This window comes from Ictalurus punctatus, chromosome 19, assembly GCF_001660625.3.
Source record: "Ictalurus punctatus breed USDA103 chromosome 19, Coco_2.0, whole genome shotgun sequence".
In the NCBI taxonomy this organism is placed as follows: domain Eukaryota; kingdom Metazoa; phylum Chordata; class Actinopteri; order Siluriformes; family Ictaluridae; genus Ictalurus; species Ictalurus punctatus.
The window spans coordinates 1,716,398-1,736,570 of NC_030434.2; the positions used below are offsets into that span (position 1 = coordinate 1,716,398).

General features: G+C 42.8%; 1 protein-coding gene across 1 annotated transcript; it reads right to left on the reverse strand.

Annotated features, from left to right (window-relative positions):
• Positions 1-3,225: 3,225 nt before the first annotated feature.
• LOC108279531 (lysine-specific demethylase RSBN1L) lies at positions 3,226-17,676 on the reverse strand. The gene is made up of 8 exons (XM_017493841.3): positions 17,121-17,676; positions 15,601-15,792; positions 11,312-11,994; positions 7,218-7,355; positions 6,694-6,836; positions 5,514-5,681; positions 5,271-5,379; positions 3,226-4,832 (listed from the first exon to the last, which is right to left on the reverse strand). The coding sequence occupies exons 1-8, from the start codon at positions 17,626-17,628 to the stop codon at positions 3,852-3,854; spliced, it is 2,922 nt and encodes a 973-aa protein (XP_017349330.1). The 5' UTR covers positions 17,629-17,676; the 3' UTR covers positions 3,226-3,851.
• Positions 17,677-20,173: the final 2,497 nt, after the last annotated feature.

A 20,173-nucleotide genomic window follows, 5' to 3' on the forward strand; every position in this document is an offset into this window, starting at 1 on the left:
CTGTAAGTCGCTTGGATAAAAGCGTCTGCTAAATGAATAAATGTTTTGGATCACTGTCTTGCTGCATGAAGAAGTTCCCCCTGATTCATTTGGATGCATTTCTCTGTAAATTGTCAGACAAAATGTTTCTGTAAACTTCTGCTACCATCATGAGTTCCATCATCAGTAAAGATTAGTGAGCTTGTTCCAGAAACAGCCATGAAAGCCCAACCTGCAGCACTACCACCACCATGTTTCACAGATGAGCTTGTATGTTTTGGATCATAAGCAGATGAGCAATTCCAGTGTTATGGATCTGACATTTACAGTCAACACTTGAAATCTAAATTCTCAGAGAATGTATTTATTATCAATTATCAGTGTACTGAACAATCTTTTTATATTTTACTCAACCCCCGATGATAGAGTCCAAACATCAGAAAAATACCAGTCTATACAAATGTTTTCTATGTTTTTGGGAGACAACATACTTTGTAGGAATTCTGTGCAATAAAATGCACAAACCAGAAGTATTAATACACACCAAACGGAGAAGCGTTGGCTTCTCCATAGAACATGAAATTTTATTTTAATTTTCACATTTATGAGGAAAACCCTAACGGACGTGACGGTTCGGAAAGCAGCACTTACCTGACTATAGAAAAGCATAACAAAAATGCTTTAAAACTTTAACAGAGACCTCTAGTGGGTATTCAATCCACCAAACCTCTGAGACACCAGTATGGTAAGGCTGCACAATTAGTCAACTTTAAAGTGAAATCACAGTGCCACAAGGGGTTAAACCAGAGTTCATAGCGTCTCTTACGCTGTTAAGGTGTAACCAGCATGGCATTGTTCAAGACTCAGTTTAGAGACCACGAAAGGAACAGAATTGCTTTCTAGATACATCAGCAGCTATTTTAAATATTTATCATATCGGAGTTCAAATCGCCAGTTTCCCCTCACAATCCAAAGACATGCAGGTCAGGTGAATCTATGACACTAAATTGACCGTAGGTGTGAGTGCGAGTGTATGAGTATATGTTTGTGTGTTATCCCTGTGATGTCCAGGGTGTTTCCCTTCCTACAGCATAAGATGCAGGGATCTAGCATCACCACGACCCTACAGAGGATAAGCAGTGTGGAGAGTGGATGGATGGATGGATGGAGTTCAAATCACAGTCATGTGTCAAAAAAAACAATAACATAGTGATCTGTAAATCCCCATGGTGCTCTTGTTAGAATTTCATTTCTTCTATGTTACTAGAAAAAAGGAATGAATTACATTTCTAAAATGTTCTGATATACAGTAAGTCAGAAACAGATTGCAGTAATATAAGTCAGTCATCTAACAGCAGAATCTGGGTAAACAAATGTGCGCTGGTGCATACGATTAAATATGAAGCCTCCGTAACACATTATTATGGTTGTTCAGAGCAAAGAACGGAGATGAGGTGTTGGTCATAATTAGTATGGACATAATTTGGCATTGTACAGAAAGTTGGAAGTTTTTATATTATCTATATAAACTTAATCTTGAAAAAGTTATGGATGACACAGCACTGAAGCTTGGTGACTTCCTAAGTATAGCCATTATAAACCAAAAGACATCAGTGTTGTTACAAAGCGAGTGTATTTATTTCTCAGACATTTGTCCTTCTGCAAAAACGATTATTGTTAATATAACATTTTAAAAAATAGGTTTTTGACACCTCATTTGAAAACATGAAACATGGCTGGTTGAAAATGGTATTTTAGTATTGGTGGATAAACATGGCAATTTCCTTAACATTTCTATTACAGCACATTAATGCAGACCTGAATGGACAACGTCAAAAAGGGGTTTGTTCTATTGTTAAGAGCTTTATTTTTTTTAAGGTAAGGTTTATATTTGCATGGAAATACTCAGATCCTTTCTTTCTCCACACTTTGGTCGAGGTTCATCTTGGTTCCAGAACTTTTTTGGCTCGTCTCTGTATTTCTTTGTGAATTCCAGTCTGGCTTTCTTATACTTACTGCTGATGAGAAGTTTGTATCTTGTGGTTTGGCCTCGATATTTTCTGCTTTCAAAGTCTTCTTTGAACGGTGGATTGTGAGACCTTCACCCCTGCCCTGTGGATGTTGTTGGTGATATCACTGACTGTTGTTTTTGGGTTTTTCTTCACAGATCTCACAATATTTCTGCCATCAGCTGCTGTTTTCCTTGGGCGACCCGTTCCATGTCTGGTTGTCAGTACACCAGTGGTTTCTTTCTTTTTCAGGACATTCCAAAATGTTGTATTGGTTATGCCCAATGTTTGTGCAATGCCTCGGATTTATTTTCCCTCTTTTCTCAGCTTCCAGAATGGCTTGCTTTTCTCCCATAGACAGCTCTCTAATCTTCATGTTGGCTTATCCTTTTTAACAACAAATGCAGTCTACACAGATGAAACCCAGAGTTATTAATTGTTTAAACAACCAATCTAACAGGACACACCAGTCAGTCACATGTTCCAATACTTTTTATAACTTGAAAAATGGGTGCAATCAAACAAAAGTTGCCGTGTCCCAAGTTGTTTAACACGTTTAGATGCGAATATGAGGAAATGAAAGCTGAAATTCTGAGCAGTAGAATTGGTCTTGCTGTTCCAATACTTTCAGGAGGGACTGAACTGTATATGTGTGTATATTTCTTTTTCAGAAAGTATATTCTGTGTATGTGTGTGTGTTGTGCAGATGTTCTCCAGGTGCTGGAGCTGATTGGCAAACATGTCCTTGGTTCAGCAGATTGGGGGGGTGAAAGTGGTGGACCAGTGCAGAGTGGTCAGAGCATCATGGAAGCTTGTTATTCTGCACCTGGTGTACATCTGCATGTGTGATGGAGAGGTGTCCACATACTATCTGGGTCTATTAATCATGTGAAAGGCTTATTTTTGCCAAAACAAAATGCATCTGGTGTGCAGGAGCTTGGTGTCCCTGGCTGGATGCTAGACAAATGCAAATTTAACAAAAAATCAATTTTGACAACAGCACAAAAAAATAATAAATCTCCTTGTGCAGTGATCCTATGCTTTTAATCTTCATATCTCTTTAAACATAGCTGTCGTACGGTCTACACAGAGCAACTGGGGAAAGGTTGACAGGTTAATGAAGACTGCAGACACGTGTAACAGGCAGGGAGGGGCAGCCCACACCTTTACCTTAAACACGGTCAGTCTGATCATTCGGTGTAGCCCTTGTTTACATGATGACAATCCAAATCTCAAGAACTTTTTTTTTTTTATTACAAGGTTCTTAATTAGATATAAATCAAACTACACATTTTCTTAGAAAAAAAAATGTTATATACACACACTACAGTGCTGACAAAAAAAAGAGGAACAAAAAAAAAAGAAAGAAAAAAAACTTGATATAAATAAGCTCTATGGAAAAGCCTGGAGTCATTAAAAGAAGTCTGTCTCATCTCATCTTAAAAAAAATATATATATGTTCATGTCAGCTCTAATACATAACTATAGCCTACAACTTAAAAATATATTATTGGAGGACCTGTTTGGGTTTATTTTGTTTTGTATTAATCCGACCTGCAGGGTAGCAGTGCAGCTGGCCCTAAGTGCTTATGACGACAGTTCACAGTTACAGGCAGGCACTGAGGAATGTTATTCGCTACATTTGCTGTGTATTTCGATCGGTCACGGCCAAACTGGACATCCTTCCATCTCATCTCGCACTGTCGCTGGAGAAGTGGTCAGGCCCACCTTTCCTTTCAGCGTTGCCTCTTTGCATCGATAGAAATGAAAAGTTGACCCCAAAAAAGAAAAAAATGATAAAAGAAAAAAAAACTAAGAAGATAAAACCGAAAAAAAGCCCATTTAAAAACAGTTATGTACAAATCAGCATAAAAAGTCTTTCTGCTGTTCACGAGAGAGGGGGCTGAGTGGCTGGTGTGGCCGAGTGTCCTGTGGGGTGACCTTTGGGTGAAGAGAGTCTGAGGCTCTGTCCGGCCAGGACGACTGCTGCTGAGGCAGAACCGACTGGTGAAGAACCTGCGATTGTGATGGAAATGATTGGTGAACAGAAATAATCTGTGACTGAGACGAACCTGACTGGGGCGGGGCAGTCCGACTGTCCGAATGTCCAGAGCTGGTTTTGGGATTGTGGGAATAAAGATGTTTAGGTATTGAAGTAGTAGTGTGTGTGTGTTTGGTTGGCGTGGTGCCCGAGGAGTGGGTCGGTTTGAACGTGATGGAAGAGTGGCCGTGTCTACCTGCTGAGCTGGAGTGCGCGTGTTTGACGGACGTCGAGCTGTAGGGATGTTTGGTCGGCAGGGACGGCTGCGCATGTTTGGTTGGTGTCGAGGCGGGCGTGTGCTTCGTCGGCACCGAACTCAGGCCGGGCATGGACCTCGGGGCGAGTGTGTGCGAGTGATGGTGTGCTTTGGCTTGGTCCAATACAGGAGCCGACGGCGGCGTTGCTGCTGCGCCAGAAGAGGGGGCTTTCGGCGTCCTGTCAGGGAGAAGCTCTGCCTCCTCCACCTTGATCCGGGGCACGGGTGGGACATCTCTGGCCTGTTTAGGGTCGATGAAGGTGGGCGAACCTGGCACACTCCGAGCTTCACACAAGGGATCCTGCTTGATAAATGTGGAGGGGGAGGTGACTGTCTTCTTGTCCTCCTTCTCATCCTCGGCGTCATGGTGGTACTGTTTGAGGCGGACGTGCCAGGCCAGGCTGCACACCGCCGACACAGTCTTAAACTGGTGCACCACGCTGCGCGGGATGTAGTAGATGTCGTTGTCATACAACTGGATGCGAGCGTATCGGATGCCCTCACGCCTCAGCTGGTTCAGCTTGGCATCATCCACCCACTGGACACACTGAGGACAAGCACAGACACATCTGTTAACAGTGGCCACATTATTAGATAAACTTAGTGCATAGCTCTAGCTAATACACTGTCTCAGTTTCAGGGACTGGTGTGTGGCAGGTCACGAGTAATCAGATTTGGAATGGTAATAAAAAAATAAATTAAAAAAACCATAAAGGATTCAGTTATAAGACGGTTATTCCGTCTCATATGACGACACTGTCACGGTCAATTCACAGTCTTCACACACACCTAGGGGCAATTTACAGTCAGCAATCCACCTAGTGGCATGATACTTGGTGATGGGAGGAAACCTGGAGAACCCAGGAAGAAACCCTTTTTCCTTTAACCATAAAAATATTAAAACTGTACTAGATGACGTTTAAAAATACACGGCATCTAGAGCATTAGAAGAAAGAGGATAAGCGTGCAGGGACTCAAGACTCACCTGCGACAGGGGCGGCTCATGCAGATCCAGCTGTAATCGCTGCACGACATCTACAAAATCCGCAGCGTGGAAGCAGACCACGTCTTTGGTAATACGAGGAGGCTCCATGCTGCATGCAACACATCAATCAGTTACTAGTTAATGAAGTAACTTGTACATATAATCGGATCTATATTGCACAGATTTTGATGTGTGTGTGTGTGTGTGTGTGTGTGTGTGTGTGTGTGTGTGTGTGAGACTCACCCCTCTTCACAACGTACAGCTTTAAGCACACCCACTGCAGCAGTGGTCTGCCTCTCAAAGCCTTGTCCAATGTGGTCGGCGTGCGCACGTGTCCGGTCCTCAAACAGCATCTCACGCGGCTCACTTGCCCGAGGTAGGTACTGCAGGTTCTTGATCTCATTGGTTGACCTGTAAAGGGGCAAAATGTAAGGTGTCCAGACATCTGAGACTATGGCCTGGGATGGAAATTTCGAAATATTTAATATTGACAATTCTGCACTATTTACACACTATCTTACATACATTTGTAAACCCTCACAACACTTCATTTTGTATGTGGTGTAGAGTTAAAAATAAATAAACAAACAAACAAACATCATTTTCTAAATTCATTGCTGTGTTTTTGGGTCCAGTGTGTTGATGTAGTACGTTTAAATGGGGGGGGAGAAAGATACCAAACACCAGTATGGTGAATGTTTTTACAAAGGTTCTCTGAATAAATAATTTTAATAAACAGGTATCTGAGAAACACACACACACACGCATATATATACATACATATATATGTAAAAAAAAAAAAAAAAAAAAAATTTAAATAAAAAGCACACAGGTCAGATTTACAGACCGCTGCTACCCTCTTGTGGTACACTGTGCATTGTATTTATTATAATAAAGTTAACAGTTCACAATAAAGTATAAATATCTATAGAGTCATAAATAAATAAAGCCATAAATTCAGACTTTGAGAATTACAGAATATGAGAAACTGTATTTAAATGTAACCCCACCCCCTATGGGTGACCACACCCCACTCTTTGCAGACTTCCCCAGAAACATATCCTCCTGAGCATCGCTTTCAACTCTGAAGGCTTTAAAGTTTCCTGCAAATCCCTCCAGCAGTCCTGTATTACGGCGGCTGCTTGATTAAATCAAGCTCCGGAAGACTGAGATGCCCATGACCACGAGTGTTCTGAAGGTAAAATCCTAGGACTAGTTCACAAAATCTTACGCAAAATATCTTAAATAAGAGTGGGTGGGGCTAAATGGAGTAAAAAAGCGTTAAGTCCATTTAAATGAAACAAACAGATTATTTGAAAAATGTGTTTCTCCAACCCGTTCTCGTTGTTAATCCTCTCCTTGTATACAGACTACTCTGCTTTACTTTATCGGTTGCTTAAAAAAACAGAAGCCAGTGTGTTACCTTTTCCTTTTGAAAGGAGACTTTGGCATGTCAGTGACGGGGATCATCTGCTCTCCAGGCCGAACCCACATGATCGGCCCGTCATCACTCTCTGTAGGGCTTTTCAGGTTCAGACTGGAGAATGTTCCCCATGGCAACGTCCGCTACACACACACACACACACACACACACACATACAGACACAGACACACACACAAATGACTATGGAGATTCCAAAGCGTGCGCATCAGCACAACGTCTTAATATGAATATGAACTTCACAAATTGCCTAACGCTGTATTCAAGATGGTCAGTTACTCAAACAAATTCATCCACTCCATGTTGCAGATTATATACACTCGCCATCTACTTTATTAGAAACCCCTGCACATTTACTTACATGCAGTTATCCAGTGGTTGTACAGGTGTTCCTAATAAAGTGGATGGCAAGTGTATGGATTCAGACACAGCATAAAATGTGTTTGTTTACATCCAAGAACTTTTCGGCAGGTCTGCCCAAAACACACGTCTAAAATCATACTCACTTCGAGGAAGGGGGACTGCTGTAACATGCCGAGGAATTCTGGGAAGTAATCCCCCACCTCCTCATCCACGGCTCCCACCAGACTGATCTGGCGCATGGCCCCGGCGCGGTACGTCCCGTGGGAGTAGGTTCTCTTTACCTACAGCCACACAGAACAGAGAGAACACACAATCAGGGCGGGTACAACACAACTCGTTCTAATACGAACTACACCGGACCTGACCTGAGGAGGAGCCGAACCTTCCGCGTAAGCTTTACAACAACAGTCATGTGATAAACAAAAGTATGTACTTCATTAAAAGGCTTTCCGCATGACAGACGGCTCTCTGTTCAACATCTCTCCCAGCTCGGGCGTCATGCAGAGAACCGAGACGCACCAGCAATCATAAATCACACTGCTGAGGGCCAATGCACCTAAACCGACCGTGCTCTCTGGGTGGGAGGGGCATACTCTTGCTCTCTTCTGTGAATCACAGCGACACTGGCAAACCACGGGCTAGCTAATTCTGTAATTGTAGTGATTCTTTATTGTGAAAATCCTACACAAAACAGAATAAAATGTTTATAAAGCATGTAGAACGGTCACAGTTGCATCAACAGAGGATCAGACGAGTGACAAAACGCTCCAGACTTACCACCACGTAGATCACGCTGATAAACAAAGCACTTGTGCGTGCGTGCGTGCTTATGTGTGTAAAGCTAGTTAAACCAGAAGGGCCTGTTCTGCACACTCTATTTTAAAGGTCCGTCTCCCCCTCTCTGTATTGATCTGCTTAATTTTTTTTTTTTAATCTGTTTGGGTCTGGAGATCTATGACAACCAGTGGACAATAGTTTCCCAGGCCCTGGTGCACCACGTTTTCCCCCTCATCCACGTGCGGTTCTTAAACAGATAGTAAGGAGAAGAGTCCGTGACACGCAGAAAACACTGCTCAGATATTCATCTGCCCCATGTTCAGTGCTGAAAGTAACACACGTTTATCCATCTGCATTATGCCTTTACTCATCTCCACTGAGCGATGCGATACAGCGCATCATTACAGAATTTTAATATTAAGGCAAGGCTAATTTAGGCTGTATTTATAACGTGCTGCCTCGAGACACCTCCGCATCATGCCATATCGATATTTGTAGCAGCCATGTTTACTTAAGCAGCACCACTACAGTGTATTATAGTGTTACATAAGCACACACAAAGCTCCATTTCTGGGTGGTGTGTAATAAATGCCTGACCGCTGGAGAGCAGCTACAGCCCTGCTCCCTCACACAGTGCTGTGTGTGCACCACTATCTTCACTTTGCCCTCTAATCACTTTTTGTTATTTCTTCTCTCGGATTAGGACACATTAGGAGTGTTCAGGGTCATGAGTTCAAATGAATTCATGACCCTTGGAATCATGAGCACCAGAAACTAAGTGGACAAGCCACATGGTCTTCTCTCCGGAGTAAATAACTGAAATATGACATGATATTTACAGTTAAGCATCAAGAGACACACGCAAGATTAAAAACCAAGGCCAGAAATTAACCCATGTGATTATTCTGCTTTCATTTATTTCCACTGCAAACCTGGTACAGTTATTATGAATGCAAAACGCATGTTACATAGATGCAGTAACAAAATATTTCTCATACATATAAATTCTGCCAGCCCTGTTGAAATCAAATCTTTCCAGCAATATGAAGTGTGCCACGGTCAAAAGAGAACTTTGTTATCAAAATATATCAGTCTGGAAAGGGTTATAAAGCCATTTCTAAGGTTCTGGGGTGCCAGTGAACCGCAACAAATGGAGCTCCAAATGGAGAAAAGCCTGGTACAGTGGTGAAGCTGTCCTGAAGTGGCCTAACAAAATTCCTCCAAGAGGGTATAGACGGCTCATCCAGGACGTCACAAAAGGATCTGCTGGCCTTGCTCGCCGTAGGTATGGACAGCTTTTATGATGTCACTGTTAGAAAGACGGTATCCACTGCTCACCAGGAGGACCACAAAGACGCGTCTAATATTTGCCAACCCCCAAAAGCCTTTAGGATCATGTTCTGTGAACTGATGAGTAGAAAGTGGACATTTTTAGATGACATGAGTCCCGTTACATCTTCTGTACAGCTAACACAGCGTTCCAGGATAAAAACAGTCAAACATGGTGGTGGTAGCGTGATAGTGTAGGGATGCTGGACGACTTGCCATAATTGATGGAGCCACGAATTCTGCTTTTGAGGAAGAACGTCCAGTCAGCAGTCTGTGATCTGAAAGCTCATGTGCAATTGGGGTTATGCGGCAAGACAACAACCTGAAGCACAAGAGCAAGCGCCCCTCTGAATGGGTCAAAAGAAACTAAATGAAGATGTTGGAGTGGCCAAGTCAAAGTCCTGACTTGACTTAAACAGCAGTTCTTGCTCAAAATCCTCATCCTCCCCAGTGTGGCTGAATTACAGCACTTCTGCAATTAGAGTAAAAATTCCCTCACAGCAATGCGAAAGACTGACCGCCAAAGTTTTCCAAAGCCATTTCCATTTGCCTTTTTTTTTTGATGCTCAGTGCAAGCACTCATACTACAAAGGTAAACTTAGCAAAGAGCTCTAGTTCTATGAAAGTCTGGTTTTTATACACATCAACAACCATAAGCATCCTGTCCTGGAAATCATAAAAGTAGACAAGTAAGCTGAATCAATAAAATCACTTCACACGACACGTTAGGCCAAGCACGGACAGCTTCCACACACATTGTAGACCATGCTATGGTTCGGTTGAAGCTAGCCCCGGACCACCGTTTGCAAGAGGACCAAGAATCAGTTCTCTGAATCACTCCGGGGCTCGAAAATAGCTTTCACGGTACACCTGACCAAATGTACCAAACCTAGTTCACCCCTAACAATCATTCTTTAGCATGAAACCCAATCCGGTTGCTTTCTTATTTTCAGCGACTAACAGCAACAGGGACTCCGGTACTGGCGTACACTGAGACAGCAAGGCCATGCTGGCGTGGCATGTGATGGAGGTCAAGTTTCTATTCATGGTGCAGAGCAGGTGGAAAGAGTTTGTGTGAAGAGAGGACCCACAGTAACTATTCAAGAGAACAGTCTTTTTAACCCGGAGGACTAACACCAGTGGCAGTGACATGGCTTGATATTAAGAATGGGCCATCTGGCAAAAATATATCATGATTTCTTCAGGCTGGCTCAAGAGCTACAATATGATCACAATTATTTTTGGTTTTGTTTTATAAGACTGTTGTGCAAGTTACTGAACAAAGCCACAAAACTAATATCCCTACTGTTGAAAATACCGTTATTCTACAAAGAAAGAGAAAAATCAATCACAGGCATTGTACAAACATTGGGCATAGCCAATACTACAATTTGGAATGCCCTGAAATTTTTTCATGTCACCTCCTGAAGAGACTGAGGGGAGAACCCCCACCATGCCAAAACAAACAACTGAAAAAGGCTGCCGAAAAACCCTGGAAAAGCAACACAAAAGAAGAAACCAATAGTTTGGTGATGTCATTGAGTCTGTGTCTCATGTGAACTCTGTGTAGTCCTGTGTATAATGTGCATCATCATGTGTAGCTGGCCTATATACAATGTGGACTAAAAATAGTCATGTCCTGAAACAGTTATTTACTATACCTATGGGAAAGATGACTAGTCGATTACTTTTTGTTATGTATTGGTCAACTAATATAAATGCTACTCCTACCATCACCATCCTTCTCCTCAGATTTAACCTTTGACTGTAGTCAGAAACTGCAGTCACTTCATAGTGACTTTCCTTACAGTAAATATAGACAACCGAGTCATTGGATCCCTGGTCAGTCATTAGGTCAGGATAGTAATCGGATCCCTGGTCAGTCAACAGATCAGGATAGTAATCGGAACCCTGGTCAGTTATTAGGTCAGTGTAGCCATCGGATCCCTGGTCAGTCAATAGATCAGGATCATCAGATCACGGGTCAGTCAATAGATAACCGTCATCAGATCACTGGTCAGTCGTTAGGTCAGGATAGTCAGCAGATCACGGGTCAGTCGTTAGATGAGGACTGGAACTGCTGAAATGAATTTATTGCTCGTGTTCCGACTTACAGTTTGCAGTGACTCACCTGAGTGTGGAAATTTGCCATGGTGGTCGTTTCAATGTCTTTCTTGCCAAGGATCTCCATCTTTACAGGCGAATTGGGGAATTTGGAAGAAAAATATTCCAGGAAGTCAGGGAGGTAGGAGGCAGCTCCATGGACGATGCCCATGACGTAGTGCGCAGCTCCGTTATGGTCCTCGCAGAATGCCAGCGTCACAAATTCATGAGCGAACCTTTGCATCTCCTCGGGTGAGAGAACAGAGAGTTCGCGGATGTAGGCGTGCACGACCAGGGCGCCGCCGTTCGGCTGCTGCTCCACGTGCACAAACCGGCCAAATTCCAAACCATCTATCCCCGGGAGCCGGGAATGGAGCTGTGAAGTTTTCCCACTGCTTGCCGTACCGGTGTCCCCGGCTCCACAGCTGGACTTTGAGCAGCTGCCCTTCTCCTGCTTGACAGTGGCAGTAGAAGAGGAGGAGAGTGAGAGTGTTTTACAGACGGGAAATGGGGATTTGAATTCGTTCTCCGATTTGGACAGCATTCCTGGGAGCTCGGGGCTCAGCAGGGCTGAATACAGCGTTTGAATGGACTTGCTGTACATCTTGGGCCGCTTGCGTCTCTCCGCCTCTTTGTGTTTCTTTTTCTTTTTCTTCTTCGCCTTTTTGAGCAGCAGCTCCTCTGCATTTGCCTTCGGTTTCTCCGTGTCAACTAGAAGAAGAGAGACAGGGGCATTACTCAGTGAGGCCACAGAGGTAATAATGGTGGAACTGAAACAGGAAATCAAAAGTGTTTATACTTGGCTTGTGCGATACTGATTGTTCGCCGACTGTGATTTTCTATTTTAGACAATCGCAATAAATGATTTAATCATCCTGAACAGTAGGGGGTGTAGCGTTATCAGCTGTGGCAATTGTAAACAGTTCTCCACAGCAATAATTGAAGGTGTTACTTAACCCTGAACCACTATGAGTTCCTTTCAGCTAATGATGTTCTTAAGATGGGAAATAATTATTGTAGCTAAGCTTCTAAGGGTGTAAAAATAACAAAATTAAAAGTTAATATGATACATATTGATGTGATCATATCAGTCTGCCCTTTTTTTTTTGAACCATGATAACCCTTATGCAACAGAGTAGGACTGCACAATTAACCGACTATTGATCTCGATTACGATTTTGACTGCCCACGATTACATGAACATAATCGACTGCGATACTGACGTCTAAAGTTGGTCCTCCGCTCATAGAAAACTCCGGTGCAGATCAAATCAAGCGCTTCCTAAACTTACCGTCACCATAGAGTGGCGCAGGGATTCCGTCAATTTGTAATGCCAAAGCCCAGAAACGAGTTAGCATTTTAGCGCTCACGCTGCCAGCTTCGGGCTCCAATGCTATGACACTAACATGTTGCTAAATGAGACTACAGAGGTTGTCGGGGACATTAATCTTCATCACGCCGAACAAGAAAAGTCTGTGCAAATAAACTGGTTCAGGTTTGCTGTGCACAATTTCCAAAAAAACGTGGATGAAGATTCACCCACAGAGTAAATCCGTATTATGGAAAATGTTTTAAATAAAGTTTGGAGAAGTTGTGGGAAGCTCGGTGATGGTGACGGTGAAGCCGAGCGACCGTGGTGTAGATCGTTTATACCGTACGGTTAGCTGTTTATTTCTGGAGATTGTATTTAGGCTTCAAACTTCATAAATGTCGTGCTGATTTGTGAAAATGATCTTGATGGACAGAACGTGTTAGTGTTGTAATCTTGTGTTGATCAGAGATTATTTTTTGCGATAATCCAAAAGTCTATGTGAAAATCCTATTGGGTTTTTGTCGAGGGAACCGGTGTGATGATAAATTCCGGGTTTCGGTACAAAATGACATCATCCCTGTGTCACCGCTCTACTGGGTGATTTGTCTGCATCTCTCCTCCTGTAAACACTGTTAGTGACTTTTCCGCATTCGCCTGAATTGTTCTCATTTGGTTGCTGGTATTTTTTTTATTTTTACTTATGCTATATTTTGGGTACAATTTTATTTATATTTTGCTTCTACGAGATGATGCACTTTAAGGACCAGTCGTATTTGATGTAAAGATTTGTACATGAGCAGGAATGTAGCACAACATGGATGTGAAAGCAGAGGTCTGTTTATTTAAATGTGAAAGTGCAGTAAAAATATATTGTCCCTAAAATCAATGAACAATGGTGATCTCAATATTGCTCAAAATAATCGTGATTATCATTTTGACCATAATCGTGCAGCCCTACTACAGAGAGAACATTACTATTGTACCTGGAACAGAATTTCATGTTAGGTGAGCTATGACACTGGGTCTTCACCTATCCACCATGGTTTCTGGATTCAGCTAGCTGATCTGGTGTGAAGCCTTCCTAGCTTCACGTGGGTGGATATGGAGAAATGGTTATGACGTTTTTTTTAACTGTCGTCTCCTGAGGTCACTCCGAGCTGGGAAGCTGCTGTACACAGAGGGACACGACGGTGCTGAGAATATTCTCTGTTATTTTTGGAAAATGTTCGGTCTTGTAGTGGACGCTCACTCTGAAGTGGCGTTATGAAGGACAGGTCGCTGCCTCACCGCAGTGACTAACCTGAACAATGCTGCTGGAAACTCGAGAGCCGCGCTACCATAAAACGGAAACCTGTCACACCACTGAATACAGCTAGCCCATTGAAGCATAATAACTGAAATGGAATAATGACACCGCGTGAGTGTGTGTGAGAGATTCAGGCTCGTAGCGGCATACAACACAACAAAAGCTGTGCATTAGTATGGAACAAAATTAAACATTAACACCCTGGCCGTGACTGGTGTGCATGCATGCCAGGTCTCAGCAAAATGTCCACCACAACCGCCCTTTAAAAAAACCCACATTAAAAAGACGTGAACCTAGCCACAGAAGTTCCCAAAATATTTTCGCCATTCTCCAAGTCTTCGCAGTCTAACAAATATTTCATTATTGCTCATGTCTTCCAGCCACTACCTCACTTCAAAACTATTCGGATTTGGTGTAGAACCTACAGACCTGGCCAGCCTAAAATGTGTCAGATGTCACGCAGCTCGCTCTTATATGTAACTTGTATATGCTGGATGTTTTAATGAACTGAAAATGGGAATGCAAGGCACATGTTCAGGCAGTATTCATCGGTGAAGATGTGCGGTACGACCCCTGCAGGGCACAGGTGTGCAGAAGCTGTTGGAGACATCCCCAAACATCTGCAGCTGTAATTGCAGCTAAAGCTCATTTAAAGTAATGGCCAAAGGGGGGGCGGGTAGCGGTGAAGGAAACACATGCCTGCTTGTTTGTTTGTTCACTTAACCTTTGTGTCACAATAAATATATTTTGCATGTATTAAGCATACATTTTAAAGACTATAAAAAAAAAAGACGTAGAAGTGTTAAAGGGTTTAAAGAGTTCTCGCATACACGCACCACGGCTGAAGACGTTCAACTCCTTCACACCTCCAAACACTTCATGTACTCGTACAGTTCCTGTGTTAGTATCTACTGTGTTTACTTATAAGAGCTCACAGCAATACCAGAGACAGATTGATTTCAGCTTGTATTTAACTGCATCGGGTTTTCAGTGGCTCAGAACTTCTTTAGACAGGATGAAAAGTTCTTTACAATATCTAGATAATCCTCCTTGATGCCATCTATTTCACTTTTCCAGCAAAACACGTCCATAACATCGTTCTGCCACCCCACGCTTCACATTTGGGACGGTGTTGTTCAGACTGAAAGCCACGCTCTTTCTCCTCCATAGACAGCGCTGATAACCAAAAGGCTGGTGATCACCTGCACACGTTGGGAAGAGGTAGGAGCTTCTTCCTCACGCAACAGCCTTCCAGATCATGGTGATGTATGACTTAACGGTGGGTGTACATGCTGTGGCACCCGATGACTCGAAATCCTTCAACAGTTTCTTTGTTGTCGTCGTCTAAGGGTTCAGGGGAACCTTTCAGACCAAAGCTCGCGTTCACCCCTGGGAGTTAATGAACCTTTGGTTGTGTGATAATTGCTTCTAAGGAGGAAAAGAACTCGCAGAGATCTACAACTTCTTTTCTGATGACTTTTGAGGAGTTACTCAGATTTTCCACGGTAGCAAAGGCAAAAAGATCACTACATCTAACGGCAGGCGCCCTTTTACAGTCACAGGTCCTACTTATGACAGCTGGCCAATCAGAAGTTTCTAAAACTTACACCAATTACCTTAATTGACCCATACAAACTTAAACAGAGGTTAAACTTTTAACCTTTACTGTATGTACCACATCTACAGGTCTGTGACTCACCTTTCTGTGGCAGCTTCACTTCTCCGTTCTCTCGTTTGATCTCGTTCGTCAACTTGTGCTTCTTCTTCTCCCTCTCTTTGTCTTTCTCCTTCGTCTGTTCCTTTTCTTTATCCCTTTCCTTTTTCTTTTCCTTCTCCCGCACTCTTTCCTTCTCTCTCTCCCTCTCCTTCAGTTTGTCCTTGATGATGTGCTCTGGAGGGAAATAAAAGAGGAAAAGGAATGAATGAATTTGGTAAACTGCGTGTGACATGCCTGACATCCTGTAGCCTGTCAAACAAAGTCAAACAAAAAATAAGACTGGAATTATGTTTTATCTGTTAATTAAGATGATAATAAGCCTGTTGTGTATTATAACACCACTATTAGAAATACTCTCTCATATACAGTTGGATTTAGGGCAGTAATGGTACGGCTGTGTCGTTTAATACGAAGCTCTCGATTTAATATGGCTGCGCTTTGAACAATACACTCAACATGCTGCATAATAAAGCAGGCTGTTCGTGAGGTGTAATAAACTCTTAACGTTCCACAGCTCCACACTCTCTCCTCTTTATCGTCTTTATCAGGAGATTTAGAAAACAAAACTAACAAACAAGAGACACGTTTCTCCCAAGCGCACTATCTCTCTCTCTCTGCATTTAGGATGGCGTTTCCCCAGAGAAACCACCACAGTGTGTGTGTGTGTGTGTGAGAGTGTGCGAGACGTTCACATTCAGAAAGTTGAGAAGACAGGATTAGTAAATCAGGTTCGAGTTACAGAGAGCTGACCAATTTTGTTGTGTTATTTGAAGTGTTTTACTTTTTAAATGTGAAATATCTTTAGGATTACAACTGTACATTTTTAAACACGGGAATAAGTCAACACACACCAGCGCAGCACTGTGCACCTTTCTATTAAAACTGGTTCGGATCGCTGCTGGAACTGGTAGTCTAATCTCATCTGATCTAATACAAATAAATAAGCTTCACTAAATTTTTGAGAGTGTGTTATTAGATTATTAATAAGCTGCAACTTTACTTAATGTGTGTGTGTGTGTACACACAGACGACTAAAGCTTTAAAAACTAATGTAAATAAGTCAAATAATACACAATAACTTCTGATTAAGAATATAATGTGAGGATTATAAGTCAAATGTCCATGTGTTATTAATACACACAGTAAATAATAATAATGTTTTGAAATCAGCAAGTGTTCAAAAAAGTAGATTAAAACTAATAGATAATAATTAAAATTAATTCCTGATTAGCATTCTGATTCGAATTCTGAATTATCTCTCTCACACACTCTCTCTCATATACACACACACACACACATCGTGTTGTTGTGCTCTTACACTGCGGCCATCACTTACTAACGACTGAAATCCACACGCTAGCTTTAGCCACATGGCTAACCGATTAGCTTAGCCCTGCAGGCTAGCTGCTGAAAGCTACTCCGCTAGATCATATATCCGGTGTAAATCGTGCTGTGAGTGCGTGTAGATGTTGGATGAGGAGCTGAGACAGCTGCTGCGTTACCTTTCTGCACTAACTTCAGCTCTCCGTTCTCCTTCTTGACCGCAGCACTGACGCTCCCGAGGCTGCTGCTCTCCAGCCTGTGCTTCCTCTTCTCCTTCTCTCGCTCCTTGTCGTGCTCTCGCTTTTCCTTCAGCTTTTTGGGTTTGGATGGTGAAGCGAGGAAGGCGCTCTGCTTGAACACGCTGTGCACTTTGTGGAGAGGAGGCTGCTGCTGCTGCTGCTGCGGCGGCGCGGGGCTGCTCGGCTTGACGGGAGAGACGCTCCATGTTGTCGGGCTGCCATAACTCTGCTGCTTCCCCTCTCCTCCTCCTCCGCCGCCGCCGCCTTCGCCATTCAGTTTCTTGGGCTTCAGGCTCTTCTCTTCGCTTCGAACTTTTTTAGGTGGTGGAGCCTGGTGGTCCCGGGAAGACTGCGTTCGGTTTTCGGACGACGGCTTCGACTCCTTGGGCTTGGAGAGCGGGCTCTTCGTCGCTGAACCAAAGTGAATGAGGCTCATTGGCTCCGCCATCTTAGGGCTTTTCTCTATTTACTCTCTCTGCCGCTGTTTGTGTGAGAGGCAGGAGGGGGGCGGGGCTTAGCGTCTACTGTCCTGCAGGGTGGGTGGGTCGTTCGCTGACGTCAGATCGGTAGTGGGCGGAGACACGAGAAACAGACATGGCGCGTCATTACTCCTTTAGGCGGGAAAAGAGAGTGAAGCAGGATGGTGCTGCTAAACTGAGGCTCCTCATGATACACATGTTAAAAATGACCCCTGTGTCCTGTTTATTTATCTTCTGTAAAGCTTTATCCTCATCAGGGTTGTGGTCAAAGCTGGTTAACATTAACATTTGTGGGCCTTTAGTGACACCTTACTCAGGGGCTCCACTAGTGCTGCCATGGAAGCCATGTTTCCATCCAAGTTATGTATTTAAAGTGGAATATCACATAAAACATTTGTGAATAAAGCACCGTTTCCATCCCATGTGCTCAAGAGGACAAAAACCGTCACTTCCTGGGAAATCGCCACATCTCTCTCTCGCTCATTTTTACTTTTCTGAGCCGATTATCCAATCGCGTGAATTGTTGAGGCAAAGTCACTTTTTTTAATTCTCATTGGGGATTTTATTAGCTAAATGTGTTTCCATCGTAGTTTATGCACATGTCTTGTTATCAAATAAATTTGAAACAATTATCCGGCTCAGTTGAGCGCATGCAGCTTTTCCATCCAGCGTTTTTTGTTTTTATGTGATATCCAAAAATTCTCATAAGAATGGATGGAAGTGGATGGAAACATAGCTATACTTAGCCTGATGTTAACAAACTTGATAGTGCCCCTGTTACTAGTTACCCCAAGAGCCTAACTGTTATGGCTGATTTAAACAACGACAACTTCAGTGGGGGAAATAAGTATTGAACGTGTCAACATTTTTTCAGTAAATATATTTCCAATGAGGCTATTCACATGAAATTTTCACCAGACATCAGCATTAACTCAAGAAATCTGCATATATAAAGAATTCACAACATTAAAGTCCCTAAATGAAGTTATGTGCAATAAAGTGGAATGACACGGGGGAAAAAAGCATTGAACACGCTAAGAAAAAGCAGTTCTCCAAGGCAAGGAACCAGATGAAATCCATAAATAATTATACCTCCTATCTGTGCAAATTAATATCAGCTGGGTTAGTAAATTGATGGTCTCTAAAAAGGCTTTTCATTACCAAGGTGTCACACAAGAAACGTCTCATTATGGGTAAAAGCAAAGAGCTCTCCCAAGACCTTCGCAACCTTATTGTTGAGAAACTTATTGATGGAATCAGATACAGACATATTTTAAAACTTCTGAATCCTCCAGTAAATACCATTGGGGCCATTATCCACAAGTGGAAGCAACATCACTCCATCATCAACCGGCCACGCACAGGAGCTCCTCACAAGATTTCTGACCAGGGAGTCAGAAGAATAGTCAGAAGAGTAGCCCAAGAGCCAAGGACCACTCAGAAAGAGCTCCAGAAACACTTGGAGGCAGCAGATACCATCGTCACAGAGAAAACAATAGGCAATCCACTCCACTGCTCATGCTCACCCCACAAGACTCCATTCCTAAAGAAAAGGCATGTTGAAGCTTGTTTAAAGTTTGCTACAACTCATTTGGACAAGCCTATGAAATACTAGGAGAGTGTAGTCTGGTCAGACGAGAGCAAAATTTAACTTTTTGGATGTGATACTACACACCATGTTTGGAGAAAAAATGGCACTGCACATCACCCTAAAAACACTACACCAACAGTTAAGTCTGGAGGTGAAGCATCATGATGTGGGGCTGTTTTTCATCACATGGTACTGGCAGACTTCATATAATTGAAGGAACGATGAATGGAGCCCTTTACCAGGAGATTCTTGAGAAGAATCTGCTGCCAAACACCAGGATGAAGAAGATGAGACGTGGGTGGACTTCCAACAGGGCAACGATCCAAAGGAAACTCTCAATTGGTTCAGAGAAAAAAAATCAAGGTGTTAGAATGGCCCAGTCAACATATTGTCTTTAAATAAAAAAAGATTTAAAGACAATATGTTTAGAAGAATGGGCCAAAATCCCGCCTGAATATTTGACTGTCGTACAGTCTGACATTAATGATGTCAGAGATCCTATAGAGTGACGTGGATTACAGCGGGGACCGTGTTCATACAGTCTGACAAGCAACAGTCGCAAAGGACTATTGAAAATTGCAAAGTGTGCACCCGGCTTTACTCTAGTGCAGTGGTCACCCCCCTCCCCATGAAGTCCTTTTGTTGTGTTTTTGGTCATTGTCTTGCTGCATGATGAAGTTCTTCCCAATTAGATGCATTACTCTGATATCGCCATAAACAATATCCAAAACTGATTAAATAAATACTAGCGGTTTGTTTATGCCAAACTATGTGAAACATTTTATTTTCTTGCATGGCTGCATACGGTACTGATGGTAAAATAAAGCTTTCTGAAGCAATCAACTTTCCTTCCTAAATGTAGTGAGAGAGGTTCATTATTTAGAGTTTTCCACCAGTGTGCGCTAGTGACATCTGGCGGTCAA

Bases quoted from the DNA above. Each gene is read 5' to 3' on its own strand.
- LOC108279531 (XM_017493841.3), bottom strand. From the start codon at position 17,628: ATGGCGGAGCCAATGAGCCTCATTCACTTTGGTTCAGCGACGAAGAGC. The intron at 11,995-15,600 runs GTGAGTCACAGA...CTCTTCTTCTAG, and splicing joins AGTGAAGCTGCCACAGAAAG to TTGACACGGAGAAACCGAAG. The intron at 7,356-11,311 runs GTGAGTCACTGC...GTGTGGCTGTAG, and splicing joins TGGCAAATTTCCACACTCAG to GTAAAGAGAACCTACTCCCA.